The following is a 19,536-nucleotide window of genomic DNA, read 5'->3' as shown; positions in this document are numbered from 1 at the left end:
GAGACCACTAAATACATGTGGTGTACAGTTTTATGTATGTTTTTTATTTAAACTAAGATTTCAATTGTTATTCATGTCTTCCACTATCTGCAATCTTTCAGAGCATTGCCCAAAAGATCACAGGGCATGAAACTCAAATAGCGACCAAAATCTGTGTTTAAAATGCGCCCACATATATATATATATATATATATATATATATATATATACTAAGAGAGAGAGGTGAGTGTTAAGTTACTTTGTATGTGTTTAGAAGCTGAAGCAGTTGTAATTCTAGAAATGATAAACTACAGTCAACAAACAAACAAACAACAACAGCAGTAGTAATAGTAGTAGTAGTAGTAGTAGTAGTAGTAATAATAGTAGTAGCTTGTCTGTGTGTCTCTACGGCAACTGTCTCTCTACAAATGACAGATACTAGTTTATTGACATTGTCCATTCTAAGCCGAGATGACATTGCTTTTACTGAATTCATAATTTTTTTTTTTTTTTTCCAGTTTTTGACAGAGAGAAAGAGAGAGGGAGAAGATTGGGAGAGGAGAATGGAAGGGCAGGAGGGAGGGAGGAAGGGAAAGGGCTATTCAAGTGAGGGATCTTTTTTTGTTGTTGTTGTCATAATTATTATTTAAATATTCATTTGACTATTTTGTTGTCTTTTTAATTTCTCTTTTTTTTTTTGACCGTTTAATTTTCTCTCACCAGAAATTTATCTTTTCTTACTTACACACACAGACAAACACACACACACACACATGCACACACAGCGTGGATCCTTCAAAATGAAGATCATTTTATTATATCCTGTGTGTAAATATGACAGTGGAGGGGGTGGGGTGAGTGGAGACTTTTATTTCATTTGGGTGGCTTGGGAAAAGAGGGCTATCTTATTTACTTATCCTTTCATATATTCATATTTATATTATTATTATTAACATTACATTTTGATCACATTTTTTTTTTTTATGTTGATTCTCTAAAACTGGTACCAATGTCCGGTGGGTTTTTGTATGAAACAGTCACAACTGAAGTGAATTAATTCATTCGGTTTGGTTTGGGTCTATTCAGCTGACCACCTGTGCAGAAACCTCTGGTAAAGGCAGGACTCGGTTCAATTGGCTGTAACACTGCACACAGACGGGTGCATGGCGTTTGGGGAAATGACCTGGCAGAGGTAGATGAGCAGCGATACAACGGGTACAAAACACCTCACCACACTTCCAACAGTGGTACTAAAATATAGAAGGAAAAAAAAATTTGATAATTTTGACAGATAGATAAATGGATAAATAGACATCATAGAATCATGGTAAAAGTAGAAACAAACAACAAACTCTGAAAAAAGAATGGTTAGTTACAGGGAATTGGAGACTATATATAGAGCAACAGCCAAGATAGATGGAATTTAAATCCAAATGTGAAGAGCAGTCTAAAACTAATTGAGAAAGTTTGTTACCTTCTTTGAAAAATGTTCAAAAGAATATGCACAACTACAGTTTTGTACATTCCGGAATGGCTTCCAGTCAATAGCAACGGACGCTAGTTCTTCATAGAGTTGAGCTTTTGTGAGGGGTTCAGAACTGCCAGTGACGCTTGTTAAAGACACTACACTGGATACCAGGCCATCATCAATACCTGAACGAGACAACTGGGAACTGGATTCATCAAAGCCTGATTCAGTGTCACTCTTGCCAGCAACGTGATTGTTTTCTGATTCAAAGGACTTGGTGAGGGTTAAATTGGTACTGCTTAACTTATCTCCACCATTCTCTTCGGTAGGTTCTGTCAGTAAAACACCATCAAGAGAGTCCATAGATGAGAAACACTGTAGCTTACGCTGGATCACTTCCTCAGAAATACCCATTCGTTTGCAAAGGTCATTGATTCTCTGAAAGAAAGAACAAAATGAAACATAAAAAAAAATTCTATGTAAAGCATGGCAGTTCTCTATGAAATTTAAATTTAAATAATTATTTCAAATTTTGGCACAAGGCTGGAAATTTTGAGAAGGGTCAATCAATGACATTGACCCCTGTGATCAACAGGTACTTGTTTTTTTTTTTTTGTTTTTTGTTTTTTACCTGGAAAGGATGCAAAACAAAGTTGACAGAACTAGAATTCAGAATGTAAAAAGTTGGAAGAAATGCTGTTAAGCATTTCTTCCAAATCTTCACAGTTGAAGATACTGACCCAAGGTGCCACACAGCAGGACTGAACCCCCAAAGCATGTGGTTGGGAAGCAAACATCTTTACCACACAAAAACATTGCTCCATAATCACCTCACCCCCACTATTTTCAACAATAGCAATGTTTATGTAAGCAAAAATTCAACAAACTGTTACACAAAAGACTATATAAAAGCTATCGACTGTTCAACTGCCCAGAAGTACCTCTAATACCCTTGGACATGCTTGTAAAATAGAAAAACAGTGCAGCACCCACGACTTTCAGAAAAATATTTTTTCACACTCAGAAATGTCAAAGCATGGAATAAACTGCCCTTGTTGATGAAACAAAGGAGAAAGATCCTTCTTGGTTCATATAGATCCATAGGGCTGATTTCCCAGTTTCTGAGGCATTGACGTATATATTCCCTGCTTGGAGGAGATGCCAGTCCATCACAGGGTTATTCATTTTTGACAGCTGAGTGGACTGGAGCAACATGAAATGAAATGTTTTCTTCAAGAACACAATATGTCACCCGGTCCAGGAATCGAAATCACAAATGAGTTCAACACCCTACTAATAAGTCATGTGCCTTCAATCTTGTTGCATCCTTCAAAAATTCCAAGCTGCCCAAAATTCATCAACACTATCTCTGATGTGCCCATGCACCCTTTTCTCTCTATGGCTCTTTTGCTGTTCATTTTACTGTCTCCTTGTATTTAATTCTGTGTACTAAACATGTACCTTTGGCTATCATAGCTGTCTGTTTTTACTTGGCTTATTACTGTTTTCTATCTCCTCTCTTACCCACTTCTAAGCTCATTATTATTATTATTATTAAATATCTTGCTTTTTATCTTTTTACTTGTTTCAGTCACTGAACTGTGGCCATGCTGGAACACTACCTTGAAGGGGTTTTAGTCAAACAAATTGACTCTAGTAATTATTTTTAAGTCTAGGACTTACACTATCAGTCTCTTTATGCCAAACTGCCAAGTTATAGGGATGTAAACAAACCAACATTGGTTGTCAAATAGTGGGAAAGGGACAAACAAAGATAAACATATAAACACATGCTACGCTTCCACACAGTTTCCATCTACCAAATTCACTCACAAGGTATTGGCCTGGGACTATGGCAGAAGACACTTACCCAAGGTACAGTGCAGTGAGACGGAACCCAGAAGCACAGGTATTTCATATCAAGTATTTTGTGAGCAATAGCATTGATTGAACAAATGGGTCAATCAATCAATCAATCAATCAATCACTGGCTTCCAGCATTTCCAATGTCAATAATGACAAGGCAATGTTTGCATAACTTGGATGCAATAAATACTACCCAATATTTTTGTTTGAAAGCGCCTGTTATCCAGAAGTTAATTTTCACTGTGGAAAAATCTAATATTTGGTAAAATTTGTTCAAGCTGAAAGACAAGAGAAAAGGAAGACTTCTGCCAAAGTCTAAGACACTTACCATTTCAAGTAACCGTATATGGTCTTCAAGGGAGCTGCTGTGTTCTTTAGCTGTTGCTAATGTATCCATTATTTCTTCTCTAGGATGCACACCAGTATCAAAGCGGTTATACATTCCTTTCCAAAACCTACAAAGAAAGTATAAGAATGAAGATTTGTTCTTATTGTTAGATTGACATTCAAATCATGTGCTGAATTTTAACATTTTGGCAACAACTTTACTACATTACAATTTCATATGGAAAATATTGTTTTTGAATTTAACTCTTTAGCAACTAATCCAGCCATAATTTCGCCCAAATATTCTACCTGTTTTATGTTTGAACCAGACAGATCTGACCTCTCACATCTATCCTACAATGTCATTCTAAAAATAAGTAAATCACATCATCAAAATCTCAAAGCTACAAGATAATGCATGACTAATTCAAAACAATGTGAATAAATAAGCATTATATTTGACAAAGTAATCTGAATGATAAAGGGTTAATAAAAAGAAAACTATTTTTACAAACTTTGTACATGAAATGAGTTTGAATAAATGAATAAAGCATACACCATAGATTGAATACAATACTCTCTACCTCTGTACATGGACTGGACCTAGTTCTAAATTTCTTCTCATCAACATTCCTACTGTGTCTTACATCTCAACGACAACACTAACTAATTTGGTCCAACCCTTTCTCTTTAAAACATCATACCACAGATAATCATTCCTCACTCCCTTACTAGGTTTTAGGAGATTGTGAAAATTATAGACATTGCTTCCTCCTCACAGACCAGTATCTGACAGACTGAAGGGAACCTGACACAGCTTCTATCTTCTTCACCTTTGTAATTGGACGTAAAATCTTACTTCTTAACTGGAAGTTAAATATTTAAATAATTCAAGATAGTTACATCATATAATGGGAAATATATAATGAATAATAGTTAATTACATGCACGCATGCACAAAAGAAATAAACATAAATGGTAAAGCCAGTATATATTATACCCACAAAACGATGCTCAGAACTAATGTATTTTGAGAGTGTAAAGTTATTCCCCTTCAATTTTGAATGGAAAAAGCCATTTCTCGACAATATATTTTATTCAGCTCATTTAATTTGACAAGTTGAATTCGTTTTTAATAGGTGGACACAGTCAACTAAATCTACCTCAGCGAAACTGGCCCTATGCTCCTTATAGAGTAATGTGGACTAACCATAAGGTATATTGATCCCTTTATCCATTTACTTTGGCCAACATTATAAATAGAGTTTTAGTAATAATTTACCCTGTCTCACTTGCGAGATCTAGTTTCTACTGGCCAGCAAAGCCAGACAAATTTGACACCCCTATTGTAAGCACTAAAATCAGTCTTAGAATGAGAAGACACCAATCTACTTACACAGAGTGTTCAGTTCTGTAATTTGACGGGTATGATGACGGGTGAAATAAGATAAAATGAAACAGGACATAAGCAAACCTGAAGATTTGGGGGCAAGTGTTTGGGAAAAGCAACCCACTTGCTTTAGTTGCCATGTTATCCTTCTGGAAAATAGGGTTGATGAAGTCGTTCATGTACTTATGGATGTAACCCCAGAGGGAGTGTGTTCTTTCTGACAACCTGTAGATAAAGAGAAGAGAAACAAAAAAGAAAATTAAATCAAAACTTAGAGAAAAACATTCGATTGGAGGAGATATTGATGGTGGAAGAAACATTTAATGAGGTGTTTGCAAGGAATACAGTAAGGGGGTGAGATATGGTGAGGGTAATGATTTAAATATAAAACTACATTGTTTTTATTGTTGTGTTAATATATTTATTAAGATAGTGGATTGTACAGAAATAGTAGACAGCCATAAAAACAAAAAAAACAAATGTTCTCTTTCTCTCTTTCCAACTCCCTCCCTTCTCTGTTTACCAAGTTCAAACCCTATCAAATTTTACTTTACTTTTCAATAAGGGAGTTTCAATGAAGTAATTCAAGCTGCTAACAATAGCAGTCAAATCTCCTTGAAACTACATCCTACTACCATGAAAAAGGCAAGATACATATTACTAAAGGTGGTGAACTGTGGGAGAATTGTTAGCACACCAAGTTCAAATTCTGCTGAGATTGACTTAACCTTTCATTCTTTTGAGGTCAGTAAAATAAGTACCAGTTGAGAGTCAACGTAATTAACTTACCACCTCCCCCAGACTTGCTAGCCTTGAGCCAAAATTTGAAACCATTATTATTATTATTATTATTATTTGTCTGTCTTTACATTCTCTGAGTTCAAATTCTGTTCAAGTCAACTTAGTCTTTCATCCTTTCAAGGTGGATAAAGTAGGTACCAGTCAAATACTAGAATTGGTGAGATCGACTTCCCACCTCCCCAAAAATTTCAGGCCTTGTGCCTTTACGAGAAAGAAGGATTATTATTATTATTATTATTATTATTATTATTATTATTATTATTATTATTATTATTATTATTATTAAGATGGCAAGCTGGCAGGACGGAAAAATGCTTAGCAGCATTTCGTCCATCTTTACATTCTGAATTTAAATTCTCACAGGGTCAATGAGTACTGAGGTCAAAGTAGTCAACCTCCACCTCCCCTCAAAAAAGCTAGCCATGTGCCAAAATTTGAAATCATCGTTGCTGCCACCACCATCATTGATTTTTGCCTTTCATCTTTTAAGGGTTGATAAAAAAAGTACCAGTCAATAACTGGGGTTGATTATAGCCCCTACCTGCAAAAATAACTGGAACTGATTATATACCCTACCTGCAAAAATAACTGGGGTCGGTTATATCCCCTACTTTGTACCTATATTAGAAACAATTATTAGTTATTATTACCAAAGACGTTTTAAGGAACCAATGAAGAAGGTTATATGTGTTTGCTTGACCTGTTTTAAAAAGAGAGAGACACATTGAATAATCCAGTTCTGGATAAATTATGTCTGATGGAAGTAGATAAAGAAACAAGATGACTGCCACTACAGCATCTTTGATTCCAGTGCCAAACTAAGTACAATGACAACAATATTAAGTTATTTATACCTTAGATCGATGCGATCCTTCTCACAGTTTCCAATAAAAGTACCGTATTGACATGAGAAAACATGATCGTGAAGAACCAGCAAGAAACGTTCGTTGAATTGAAAAGCACAGGGGAATTGGTGAGTCATCTGCCACACTGCGTCAATGAATTGTGTGAACACCGGGGAAACTTCTTTAGGGTCAACTGTGCCCAGAAAACCACATCGGTCTGTAAATTTATGTCCAAAAGCCAGCCATTCTTTTTCAATAAGGTCCTGAAATAGAATTAGAATTGTAATGTATCATGCAATGATTTTTAGGGTTTAAAACAGCCAAATAATTGACAAAATAATATAATCATAATTCCTGATAACAAAACAATTGACAATAATGAGTTGATTATAATTCTGAAGTATACCAAAGTTGACAGATTGTGTTAGAGAGAGAGAGAGAGAGAGAGCTATATTAGTACACATTGTGATAGTGCAACTGCTAGGAGGCCACCAATCTAAAGATGAGATATTTATAAAGCCCGTAAATAGGCAGTTTTTAAGAGGGAATTTGCATGCCAGACATGGTTGAAAGTTTTGCTGATGTCAAGCATAACAACACTGCTGCTACCAAATTTCTTGAAGCTGAGAGCCCACTGGAGAAAGAATACTTTTTAACTGCACAGACATACATGCCTGCATGATTAAGAAGAGACATTAAAGTGCAGACAGGGCTGTGTGGTTGAGAAGGTTGTTTCCCAAACCATGCGATCTTAGGTTCAATCTATCTGCCTCAGTAAATTCTGTCTGACCCCTGCAAGTACAGAATAGACAGATGATGATGACAATGATTAACTGTGAAATACTGTGAAAAGTGAGAAGCTGAGAGCCCACAGAACAGAAGCTGTTGGTTACTCACATGATGAGTTGGCATCCTAATAACCTGGCCAACCACTGGTAGTATCTTCAGAGTAGTGCAGTGATGACATATTGAAGGGCCATTTAAAAAAACGTAACAACATTTTGTATGGAAGAGAGAGAGTGTGTGTGTGTGTTTTTGTTTCAAGTAACAAAAAAAAAAATGCTTTTTTTTTAAATGATGTGAAGCAGATGTTGACTCACCTGAAATCCTTTTAATGTTCTATAGTAAGGGTCCAACATGAGAGAAGCCAAAGAACATGTTTGAGCTGTGCGGTCCCAACCATCTGAACAGTGTACAAGGACACTGACACCTTCAGAGACAGCCTTCAAAATATAACGGGGAAAAGATGATTAAACGGATAGGAACAAATTAATTACACACACCTCACCACATGCATATATACACACACCTCACAACACATGCATATACACGTCAACAAGCAAATACATACACATCTGACCACACACATACACACTTAACCACACACATGCACTCATACCTCACCATGCACATACAACTTACCATATACACACACATACCCTGCCACACACTTTGCCACATACATACACATACCTCACCACAGGTATACACATCTCACTACACACACACTTCACTGCATGTGCATATACACACTTTTATTGTTGCCAGTGTCTCTATAGCTTCACTTTTAGTGGAGAAAATTCAGCCAGAGAAATTACTACTGCTAATGTCTACACAGCCCTTGCTTATCTGTATAGTTCTACTTTTAATTTAACCCTTTAGCATTCAGTTTAATCCACCAAATGCAATGCTTATGCATTCACATTGTTTTTAATTAATCCTGCATTAGCTCGTAGCTTTGAGGTTTCGATGATGTGATTGTTTATTTTTTAGAATTACACTGTAGGGTAGATTTGAGAAGCTAGATCTGGCCAGTTTGAACATAAGACAGGCAAAATATTTGGGCCAGATATGGCTGGTTTAAATGCTAAAGAGTTAAGTAGAGCAAAAGCAGTTAAAATCAGAGTAAGTAAATAGCAGCTTCAAGACACACAGAAAAGAAATTGTAAAATACAGAGAGTGGGTTTACTGTATGAATCCCAAACTTGAAAATGGCATTAGGAAGAAGGTAGAGGAATCATTTTCTTGATTACTACACAACAGAGACATCTAATAGCTGAGTGTGACTGCAATATAACATACAGCCCAACACCAATATTTCATAGATCTTTTATCTTTTAATAGTTTTAGTCCTTGGACTGCAGTCATGTTGGAGTGCTAACTATAGTAAGCATGCCAAATTAGACTGGAGTCTGGTGCATCCTGCCAGCTTTGATCACACCATCCAACCCATGCCAGCATGGACAATGGACGTTAAATGATGATTATGATGATGATGATGATGATGATGAAGTTGACTACAGTACTTACTTTTTAAGTCTGGTACTTATTCTATCAGTCTCTTTTGTCAAAATGCTACATTACAGGATATAAACCAACCAACACTTGTTGTCAAATAGCGGTGGGGAGACAAACACACACATGACAGGCTCTGACAGTCTCTGTCTACCAAATTCACTCACAAGGCACTGGTCAGCCTGAGGCTAAAGTAAAAGATGCTTGCCCAAGGTGCTACTCAATGAGACAGAAACCAAAAGCAAGTGGTTGCAATGCAAGCTTCTTCTTAACCACAGCCAAACCAACAACAACAACAAAAAAAGAAAAAATAGATTTACTTTAGCAATGAAAACTGAAGTCTCCATGACAGCTCGCACATGTTTTAACCAGCCACTGCTCTCCAGACCTGATAGGAATGCAGACATGGAAGGATTCTTCAACTCACAGACTGAAAAATGGAAAAGAAAAAAAAAAAGATACAATAAATACAAAAAAAAAGATACAATAATAAAACGAGAAAAAAAGCAATGAATGACAGAAGCTGACTTGCATATAATTAGTTTGGTTTACTTTGGTCTGAAGAAGAGAGTTTTGTGAGAAACAATAAAACATTTATATTGAATAAGTAGGCTTTAGTATAACTAACAGGTACTAAATCATTCAACAAATGCTCATTCAAAGTAAACAGAGATAATAATTTCTTTTGTCTTGGCACACAAGACTCTTGTTTTCATTGATTTTGTCCTTCTGAGTGGTATACTATTGGTATATTGATTTCTTCCTTGGACACAAGGCCAAATTCCATTCAAGTAGGGCATTATAGATAACTGGATCAGCTCCAGCATATGACACACACCTACATTCATTTCTCTGAGGCAAGATAAAATTTTTGAAAAGATACAACAGAGACAACTGAACAATCCATCTCAGTATTTTACTGAGACATTTTATCTCCTTTGAAGGGGCCAAGTGGCTAGGTTAAGTAACTGTGACATTTGAACTCAGAGATAAAACTTCATAATGCTTCGACTCAGCTAATTTCAGTAGCAACATGAACTTAAATACTGCAAGTTAATAAGTGTTTTTACCCTAACTTAACCCTTTTGTTACTATATTCCTGTTGAAATACACTGCCCCTGTTTTGACTAATTTTTAAAAATAATGAAGACTTTTATAAAAATAATCTCGTCCTTTTTAATCTGGTGTTTGGAACGAGAGTTAACCATAGACGTTCTATATAGAAGTAAACAAAGGTTATTCAATGAAAAGGATCAATCAGCAAAGTAGAAGATCAATAATCAAATTGAACTGAAATTTAATTTAGGGATTACTCAAAATTGGAGTGGCTGTGTGGTAAGTAGCTTGCTTACCAACCACATGGTTCCGGGTTCAGTCCCACTGCGTGGCACCTTGGGCAAGTGTCTTCTATTATAGCCTTGGGCGTGGATTTGGTAGACGGAAACTGAAAGAAGCCCATCGTATATATGTATATATATATATATATATATATATATATATATATATATATATGTATATATATATATATATATATATATATATATATATATATGTATATATATATATATATATATATATATATATATATATATATATATATATATATATATATATATATATATATATATGTATGTGTGTGTATATGTTTGTGTGTCTGTGTTTGTCCCCCCAGCATCGCATGACAACCGATGGTGGTGTGTTTACGTCCCCGTAACTTAGCGGTTCGGCAAAAGAGACCGATAGAATAAGTACTAGGCTTCCAAAGAATAAGTCCTGGGGTCGATTTGCTCAACTTAAGGCGGTGCTCCAGCATGGCCGCACTCAAATGACTGAAACAAGTAAAAGAGTAAAAGAGTAAATAATTGTTGTTGTCATTATTTCGCCCTGGGTCAATCCCAACTGAAGGGACCTATAATCAAAGATGCTTTAGCCCATCCTTTTCTTGAAGCATTGCTTATATAGAGGTTCATTACCCAATACATTCCTCCTTTGACAGAATCTTAACTGCTATTTCTACCAGGTTAAGTAACAACAAAAAAATTTCCTTGTTAGACTTTGAGAATTCAAGTTATAAATTGGAGATGCAAATAGGATGATTAAAGGAAAAAAAAATTACAAAGGTGAGCAAATAGTGAGAACTGAACCCATGTTTCCTTATTGATATCAAAGTGCTTTAAATGTGATTTAAAAAAATCAATACATTGGTACTATCGACAAATCAGAAAGAAGATCAATGCATTGGGATAATCAGCAAACCAAAAAATCAATATGTTGGTACTATCAACAAGCAGGCAATCAATCCATTTGCATCATAAACAACAAGATCGATATATTCGCACCATCATCAAATAAATCAATAGAAACAAGCCAATAAGAGAGTTTCTACATAGTTGCCAAAGCTGCTAGAAATAACAGCCAAATATCACTTATGCTACACACTATCACCTTAAAAATGACACATTGGGTAAAGTAATCTGGATTATATTGTCTGAAAAAAAAATAGGATGACCATGGGTGGAATATCATTGATTAAGGTATTCTTTATCGAGGCTTACCTGGGATTAAACAAAATTAACAGAATCAGTACCAACATCACTCAGAAGATCGATAGAATTGGATCAATATAGTTCAGTTAAAGTGAAAATATTTTTCCAGACACAGCTACAAGGTTAAAAGTTTAATTCTTACTGAAGGTGTCATGTTGAAATCTTGGGTAACGTACTTGTCTGATGATGATACATATATATATATATATATATATATATATATAGCACCTGTGCCAAGTGTCGCCTTCCTGGCATGTGTAAAGACATTCGAGCGAGATCGTTGCCAGTGCCACTGGACTGGCTCCTGTGCAGGTGGCACGTAAAATACACCATTTTGAGCATGGCCGTTGCCAGTACCGCCTGACTGGCCTTTGTGCCGGTGGCACGTAAAAGCACCCACTGCACTCTCAGAGTGGTTGGCATTAGGAAGGGCATCCAGCTGTAGAAACTCTGCCAAATCAGATTGGAGCCTGGTGTAGCCATCTGGTTTCACCAGTCCTCAGTCAAATCGTCCAACCCATGCTAGCATGGGAAGCGGACGTTAAACGATGATGATGATGATGATGATGGCAAAGCATCAATTCAATACAGAAAAGAGCAATTCCATGAGATGCTGATTAACAAATAGCTGGGACCCTAACAGATGCTACTATGAAAGGTCAGATTAGACCTGGGATCAATAATAACTGAAAGGTGATTCCTCAATCTCAAAAACCCTGGAACTACCAGATGCAGTTTAAAGTCACACCTAGAACATAGGCATGTATAATAAAAGATTAAAATACCTTCAAGAAGTTTTTGTAAGCTACTCCTCATCACGTGGATATTCTCAATTCCCAAAAATTGGAACTTGATGTTGGAATAGAAGCTTTCCTTTTCATAGCCTTTCCCAGCAGCTTTGTTAGCAACAGCATTGATCTACAAAAAACAATAACAACAATTTTTTTAAGGATTTAATCTTCTTGAGTCATATATACAAAAAAAAAATACAAACAAATTATGTAACATTTTTCTTTCCAACCTAAAATAAGAAAAAAACTGTTTCAAAAACAAAAATGTAATCATAATCATGACCTTTTCATTGCTTTACAACCCACTTTAACACAGCATTGATAATCTTGATGATGATGGTGGTGGTGGTGGTGGTGATGCTTTCTACTAAAAGCACAAGGCCTGAAATTCTGAGGGAGGGGGCTAGTTGATTATATTAGCCCCAGTGCTCAACTGATACTTAATTTTTCGACATCAAAAGGATGACAGGCACAGTTGGCCTCAATGGGATTTGAACTCAGAATGTGAAGTACAGATACAAATACCACAAAATATTTTTCTGGTGCTTTAACACTATTTGGGCCGAATGGAAATAGAAAACTATTACAAGATAACAACAGTAGGACCAGTAAAAAAGAGTAAACAAAAGAGAACTGATAAATATAATGAGGAACTATAAAAAAAAATATGTACAAGAAAGAAGCAAAAGCTTTCCCCAAATACAGAAGGAAAAGAAAGTATAAACAGGAGACCAATTACACTGAAATAACAGATTTTGATGAGGACAAATCAAGAAGTGAAAAAGTTAGAAAAACAGAAGACAACACCAAAATATACTGAAGATACAAATAGAGAGAAAGACTACTCCATGGCGAAAACCCTGTAAGACTTGACAGAGAGAAACTAAGCCGGAGTGATAGCTAACAATGGCTCAAAAGCTCTGGATTAAGCATAAGCAAAAACAGAAGGCCTGACACTGCACAAGACCAGTGTATTGCTACACACAAGTACAAAAATACAACAGAAAAAGGTGCTAACAAAAAGTGCAGATAAAATAAGTACCAGTCAAGTACTGGGGTTGATGTAATCAACTTCCCCCTCCCCTCAAAAACTACTGGCTCTGTACCAAAATTTGAAAAAATTATCCTCCTCCTCATTATGCACAAAGTGACAAAACTGTTCAGTGTCCTGATGAACAGCTACTTTCACATGTGGGACAGATCCGTCTGTCGGCTGAGTCCATAGTAATGACTGCCCCACCCCACCACTCTCTTTTAAGCAAGGCAGTTTTCCTTTGCTTAGTGGCTGTGGTGAAATAGCTTCTCTGGTGGATGAGGCTGAAATGCATGAGGACAGATACTTATCTCTTTGGTGGAGGTCTCACTGACTTCTTCAAGTTTCACTTGAAAAGGAAATTGAGGGTGGAGACGGAAGTGCTGTCCTCAAGTAGGTTTATTGAAAGGTGGGTTAAAGTTACGAAAATGGCAAGAGTGGATGGTACCTCTTTAAGTGTAGACCTACGACTCAGAGAAAGGGAATCGGACGGGGCACTTGCTCTTGGTGTTCAGGGAGATCTCAGACAGTGGGGTTCCTTGATTATCCCTAGAGGTCATCCTGTATCAGAAAGGCTACATCTCTATCATCCACCTGCTTTCTTTTCAACTATGCATACTATATTTCCTTTCCTTTTCATTGTATACTGTGTATGCTTTTTTTTTTTTTTTTCAAATTATTTTATCATTCCATTATATGTAAATCCCCACACTTTGTGTCTGTCTTTGTGTTGTCTCTCTCATTCCACCCTGGTGGCAAATAAAAGAAATTATTATTATTATTATTATTATTATTATTATTATTATTATTATTATCATTATTACTACTACTACTAGTGCTGGGTTAAAAAGCAATGAGAATGTCACGATAGTAACACCTTTTTGAAACGGTTAACTACATCATCTCTGGCTGTCCAATATCATTGCCAAGTTGGAATATATGCACAGACACGATCAAATTGATAGCTATATCCATCGGACAATATGCCAACAATTCAATGTGAAAATGGATAAGAAATGGTAGAAATATAAACCAAACACACTTCTGGGCAATGACAAAAGTTATAATCATCTGTGTGATATGCCTAATCAAACTGATACAGAAATCAAAGCAAACTGCTCGGATAGAATAATCAAATGTGAATGAAAATGCATGCATGCTGATAGACATCATGATCCCCTCTAATGTAAACATTGCATGAAAGGAAGCAGAGAAACTATCCAAATACAAGGATTTCAAAATTGAAAAAAAGCAAGATATGTAAAAGTAAAAACGGTACAATTAATAAATGGAACACTGTGTTTTATCTTTAAGAAAATATGAGCAAAAGTATGAGCCATACCAGAGTTCACAATGTTACTGCCACTAAAATAGCTTAACTAGATATAACCTACATTCTGTGTGAGATCCTACGCAATAACCATCTGATGAAAATTATACAACTATTACAACAAATACTATGTCCAATCATTACCCAACAATATAACCAACTAGCATTCCATCAGTTGTGACAAAGAGGGTTCCAGTTGATCCAATCAATGGAACAGCCTGCTTGTGAAATTAACATGCTGAGCACTCCACAAACACGTGTACCCGTAACATAGTTCTCAGGGAGATTCAACATGACACAATGTGCCAAAGCTGGCCCTTTGAAATACAGGTACTACTTACTCATTTCTGCCAGCTAAGTGGATTGGAGTGATGTAAAATAAAGTGTCCTGCTCAATGTAAACCAAATACACTGACCATTTAACCACATGCCTTCAAGCTCAACAGTATAACACAACATATACTCCTAGATATTCAACATTCCTGTATGCCTGTGAGACATGGACACTGACAGCAGAAATCAAAAGAAGAACCCAGGCTACAAAGATGAAATGCTTCAGGAGGCTTTTGAGAATATCATACAGAGATTGTGTCACAAACAAGGAAGTGAAAAGAAGAATAAGGCAGGCAATAGGGCCCTATGAGGAACTTCTTGCCACAGTAAAGAAACACAAGCTTAGGTGGTCTGGGCATATCACCCACTTATCAGGGATGCCTGAAAGAATCCTTCAGGGAACAGTCAAAGGTGGCAGATGCAGAGGCAGACAGAGAAAGAGGTGGGAAAACAATATTTGTGAGTGGACAGACCTAAAGATAACAGACACAGTGTGAGAGGCAAAAGACAGAGATGGGTGGAGGGATCTGGTAGCAAAGTCATCAGTGGTACCCTAATGGTCAACCAGACTATGGGATGTGTAATGTAATGTAAATCACTATAATACCAATAACTCACACAACATACATTCTACACAACTGAAAACCCTTAATGCTAAGCAAACAAAACATTATACACAATACACATGTACAGGCTTGGCTGTGTGGTTAAGAAGTTCACTTTGCAAACATGTGATTTCAGGTTCAGTAGCACTATGTGACACATTGGGCAAGGGTCTTCTACTATAGCTCAGAGTTGACCAATGCCTTGTGAGTGAATTTAGTAGACAGATATTGCATGGAAGGTTGTCATGTGCATACGCGTGCACATGTGTGTTACTGTCTCCTTGTTTTGACATTGCATGGTAGCTGCAAACAAGTGTCACCGTCATGCAAATTGTGTCATTCCTTACCAGGCCTCTGTAGAAACATGTCTGATCATGGGGGAATTATTACTTTACTCAAAAAACGGATGAGGGTTGGTGACAGGAAGGGCATCTAGCTGTAAAAAGATCCTCCTCAACAAATTCTGTCCAACCCACGCAAGCATGGATAAGTGGATGGTAAAAATGATGACAATGATCACAAAGCTAGGGAAACTAAATGCAATCAAAGGCAGATAGCAACAAGTGCAACAACACCAGAAGTGCACTTGCAAAATGATAATAATAAAAACAACAAACAAACTGACAATCAATAAGATGAGGAAATTAAAAGAGAGATTAGTTCAGGAGTAGTTAGAGAACTGGAGTATTTTGGTAACTAATGACTTTCTGTAGAGAGATCTTTCCTGTAAATAAACTTAACTAGATTTCAGTATTCACTGTGTGTAATGGAAGAGTGTGTGTGTGTGTGTGTGTGTGTGTGTGTGTGTGTGTGTGTGTGTGTGTGTGTGTGTGTGTGTGTGTGCATACATTGTGAGTGAGGATGCACATGTGCATATGTGTGCATGCATGCATTTGTACATGAGATAAATGTATGTTTCTTTGAACACACACACGTGCGTGTATGTGTTTGTGTCTGTGTGTCACGCATTACATGATTATGCTACTGTCATCCCAAAGTGCTATGCTATTTGTTAACAGAGAAGAATTAAACAACAGCCTTGAAAGAAAGTTGTGTGTTTTGTATGAAGTTCCAAAGAACACAAAGGAACTCAAAGCAGGCAGGAATAAAATAAAATGCAATTGAGGGGATAATAAAAGAAAAAAACAAAATGTAATTTTTTTTATTTCATTTATTACTTTTTATTTTTTTTTTTCTGTTGCTGTTCCTAAAATCTGTTTTTGATGATAAAAACCATCATCAGTTTCTTTTCAACTCACAACAAATTTCCAAATCATCAACTCCTTACCTCTACAGTTATCCTTTCTTTCTTTCTGTCTTTCTTTCTTTTCCCCCATTCAACCTCACCCTATCACACACACACATGCCCCCCCCCACACACACACACACACATGCATGCATACACACACAAACACATGCAGGCTTGCATGTATGAATGTTAATCACTTCTTCTCTTGGTTCATTTTACAGGATTTGTAGCAGGTATAGGTGAGAGTATATGAATAAGTGTATGCATGTGTGTGTGTGTGTGTGTGTGTGTATGTGTGTGTTTGTAAAAGACACCACATGAAAAGGCAATTATTTTTTTTAATGAGGCAGTCATCACACCAGAATTAATGAAATTGTACAACATTATATAATCACTGTAATTGACAATGAATCCTTCACTGGTTTCCACAACAAGCATTCATTATTTGCTAGATCAGCTGAACTGCCTGCTCATTAAATTAGCAAGTAAATGACTGATTATTTCACAGACACGTGTACCCATAACATAATCCTTAGATAGAATTAGCAGAAAAGTGGCTGAGTATTCCAAAGACACGTGCACCCTTAACATAATTCTCAGGTCGTATCAGTATGACACAATATATGACAACGTTAGTTACACCTTTGAATTAGACCAGCTACAAACCAAATGAGCGTGCTTCCACACAGTTTCTGCTTCAAATTTCCAGATGCACTAAAAACTATTTCTCATGAATATGTGCTGCTGCAATTGAGATGCATCTGATATGCGCATGCATCTGATATGCGCATGCATCTTTTAGCTTTTAAGCCATCAAATACGTTGGCTAAAAAACAAAATAAAACAGCTAATAAACAAAATTTCTTTTAAATTTTTATCAGGCTCACATTTATAAATTTTCCTATCATTTTTCTCCTTGTCTGGTTTATATTAGAATATTTGAGGACAATTTCAAATATTTTCGATGTTTTTTATAGTCTCATTTTTTAGATTTTATATATTTTTATATTCATATTTATATTTTTTATATTTATATTCCCACAAGTTATTGGGTCAACTTGATGGCCATTCTTGAGGACAACTTTACATAATCAATAATATCAGCTCTTCAAATTATTGGTTTAAATAATAATTCTTCAGAACAACTTTAAATGTTCAATATTGTATTGTTTTTCTTCAAGACATTAATTAGTTGTTAATTGAAACTGAAAAGAAACATAATGATCTATTTTGATAAAGCAGAAGACTTACTTTTACCATTTGAAATTTTAGTTGACTGAATCAATCCCAACACTTAATTTTTTGTTAAATTTGGTACCTATTTTATTGGTCTCTTTTGACAAACTGCTAGGATACAGGGACATAAACCGTTGTCAAACTGTGATGGGGAGCAAACACAGACACACACACATACAAACACAAACACACATACACACAGGATGGGCTTCTTCTAGTTTCTGTCTACCAAATCCACTCACAGGCTTCAGTCAGCCTGAGGCTATAGCAAAAGACACTTGCTCAAGGTGCCATGCAGTAGGACTGAACCTGGAACCATGTTGTTAGAAAGCAAGCTTCTTACCACATAGCCATACTTGTGTCTATAAAAATAACCAGTATCAAGAATCTTTTGCAAAAACACATTTTTTAAATGTGTGTGTGTGTGTGTGTGTGTGTGTGTGTGTGTGTGTGTGTGTGTTTACACTCTCTCTCTCTCTCACACACATACACACACACACAGAATAGTAAAAAGTAGAAAGAGAAGAAAAAGACAAAAGAGAAATGTACTTGTATTGTGGTATGTGTGTGTGAGAGAGAGAGAAAGAGAGACCAAAATAAACTATAGACAAGGTAATCAATAAACTTTTCAAAAAACTTGGAAACAATTTTGGCAGTTTTCCTCGTAGATTTACTTGTAAATATCCCAAACATACTCAAGATGCCAGAAAAGTAATTGGTTTACATCTGGACATTTCTAATGATGCCTAAAACGGTTTGGAAATTAATTGACACCAAAAGAAATTGTAATAATTTAAATAAAATAAAAATAAAAACATTTTTTTTTAATGACTATTTACATTAGACATCGAGTTATTTCTGCACACAATGGGAGAATAGGAAAAACCTATTTCTTTATTTATTGAATATCATCATTATCATCATCATCATCATCATCTTTGTCATCACTATTATCATCATCATCATCATCTTTGTCATCACTATTATCCTAGTCATCAAGGTGGAAAGCTGGCAGAATTGTTATTGTGCCAGACGAAATGTTTAACAGCATCTCTTCTGGCTCTTAACATTTTGAATTCAAATACAGCCTTTCATGGTTTAGGGGCCAATAAAAAAAAAAAAAGAACGGTCAAGCACTGAAGATGATGTTACCAAATTACTCTTCTCCTTGAAATTGCAAGCCTTGTACCAAAATTAGAAAGGATTATTAAACTAGTCATCATAATAGCCATCATCATCATCATCATCACTGTTGTCAACATCATGATAAGTGCTGACATCATTATTGGCTAAAAGCAGTCTGTAGGAAACGGTTGGAAAATGACTGCCAAGATTAGTTAGAGATTGAATGCATTCTATCGATGGTGTCTACACAGAATACTCAAGATCCTACAGAAACAGAATTACAAACTCTAATGCCTTGAGAAGAGCCACTCCATGCA

At 36.0% G+C, this 19,536-nt stretch overlaps 1 protein-coding gene across 3 annotated transcripts in view; it reads right to left on the bottom strand.

Moving 5' to 3' along the window:
- Positions 1–654: 654 nt before the first annotated feature.
- Positions 655–19,536, bottom strand: part of LOC106880692 (phosphatidylinositol-3,5-bisphosphate 3-phosphatase MTMR8) — a 225,771-nt gene continuing 206,889 nt past the window's right edge. For all 3 annotated transcript variants that reach the window (XM_014930780.3, XM_014930764.3, XM_014930771.3), the window contains exons 7-14: positions 12,303–12,435; positions 9,292–9,401; positions 7,777–7,899; positions 6,686–6,939; positions 5,115–5,255; positions 3,642–3,768; positions 1,454–1,885; positions 655–1,229 (exon numbers count right to left, since the gene is read on the bottom strand). In XM_014930780.3, coding sequence (XP_014786266.1) covers positions 1,062–1,229; positions 1,454–1,885; positions 3,642–3,768; positions 5,115–5,255; positions 6,686–6,939; positions 7,777–7,899; positions 9,292–9,401; positions 12,303–12,435 — 1,488 coding nt within the window. In that variant the 3' untranslated portion in view covers positions 655–1,061. The remainder of the gene's footprint in view (positions 1,230–1,453; positions 1,886–3,641; positions 3,769–5,114; positions 5,256–6,685; positions 6,940–7,776; positions 7,900–9,291; positions 9,402–12,302; positions 12,436–19,536) is intronic.

This window comes from Octopus bimaculoides, chromosome 13 (assembly GCF_046866305.1).
Source record: "Octopus bimaculoides isolate indiv1 chromosome 13, ASM4686630v1, whole genome shotgun sequence".
Lineage (NCBI taxonomy): Eukaryota > Metazoa > Mollusca > Cephalopoda > Octopoda > Octopodidae > Octopus > Octopus bimaculoides.
The sequence above is the reverse complement of the archived record's forward strand: the minus strand, read 5'-3'. Positions and strand labels throughout refer to the sequence as shown.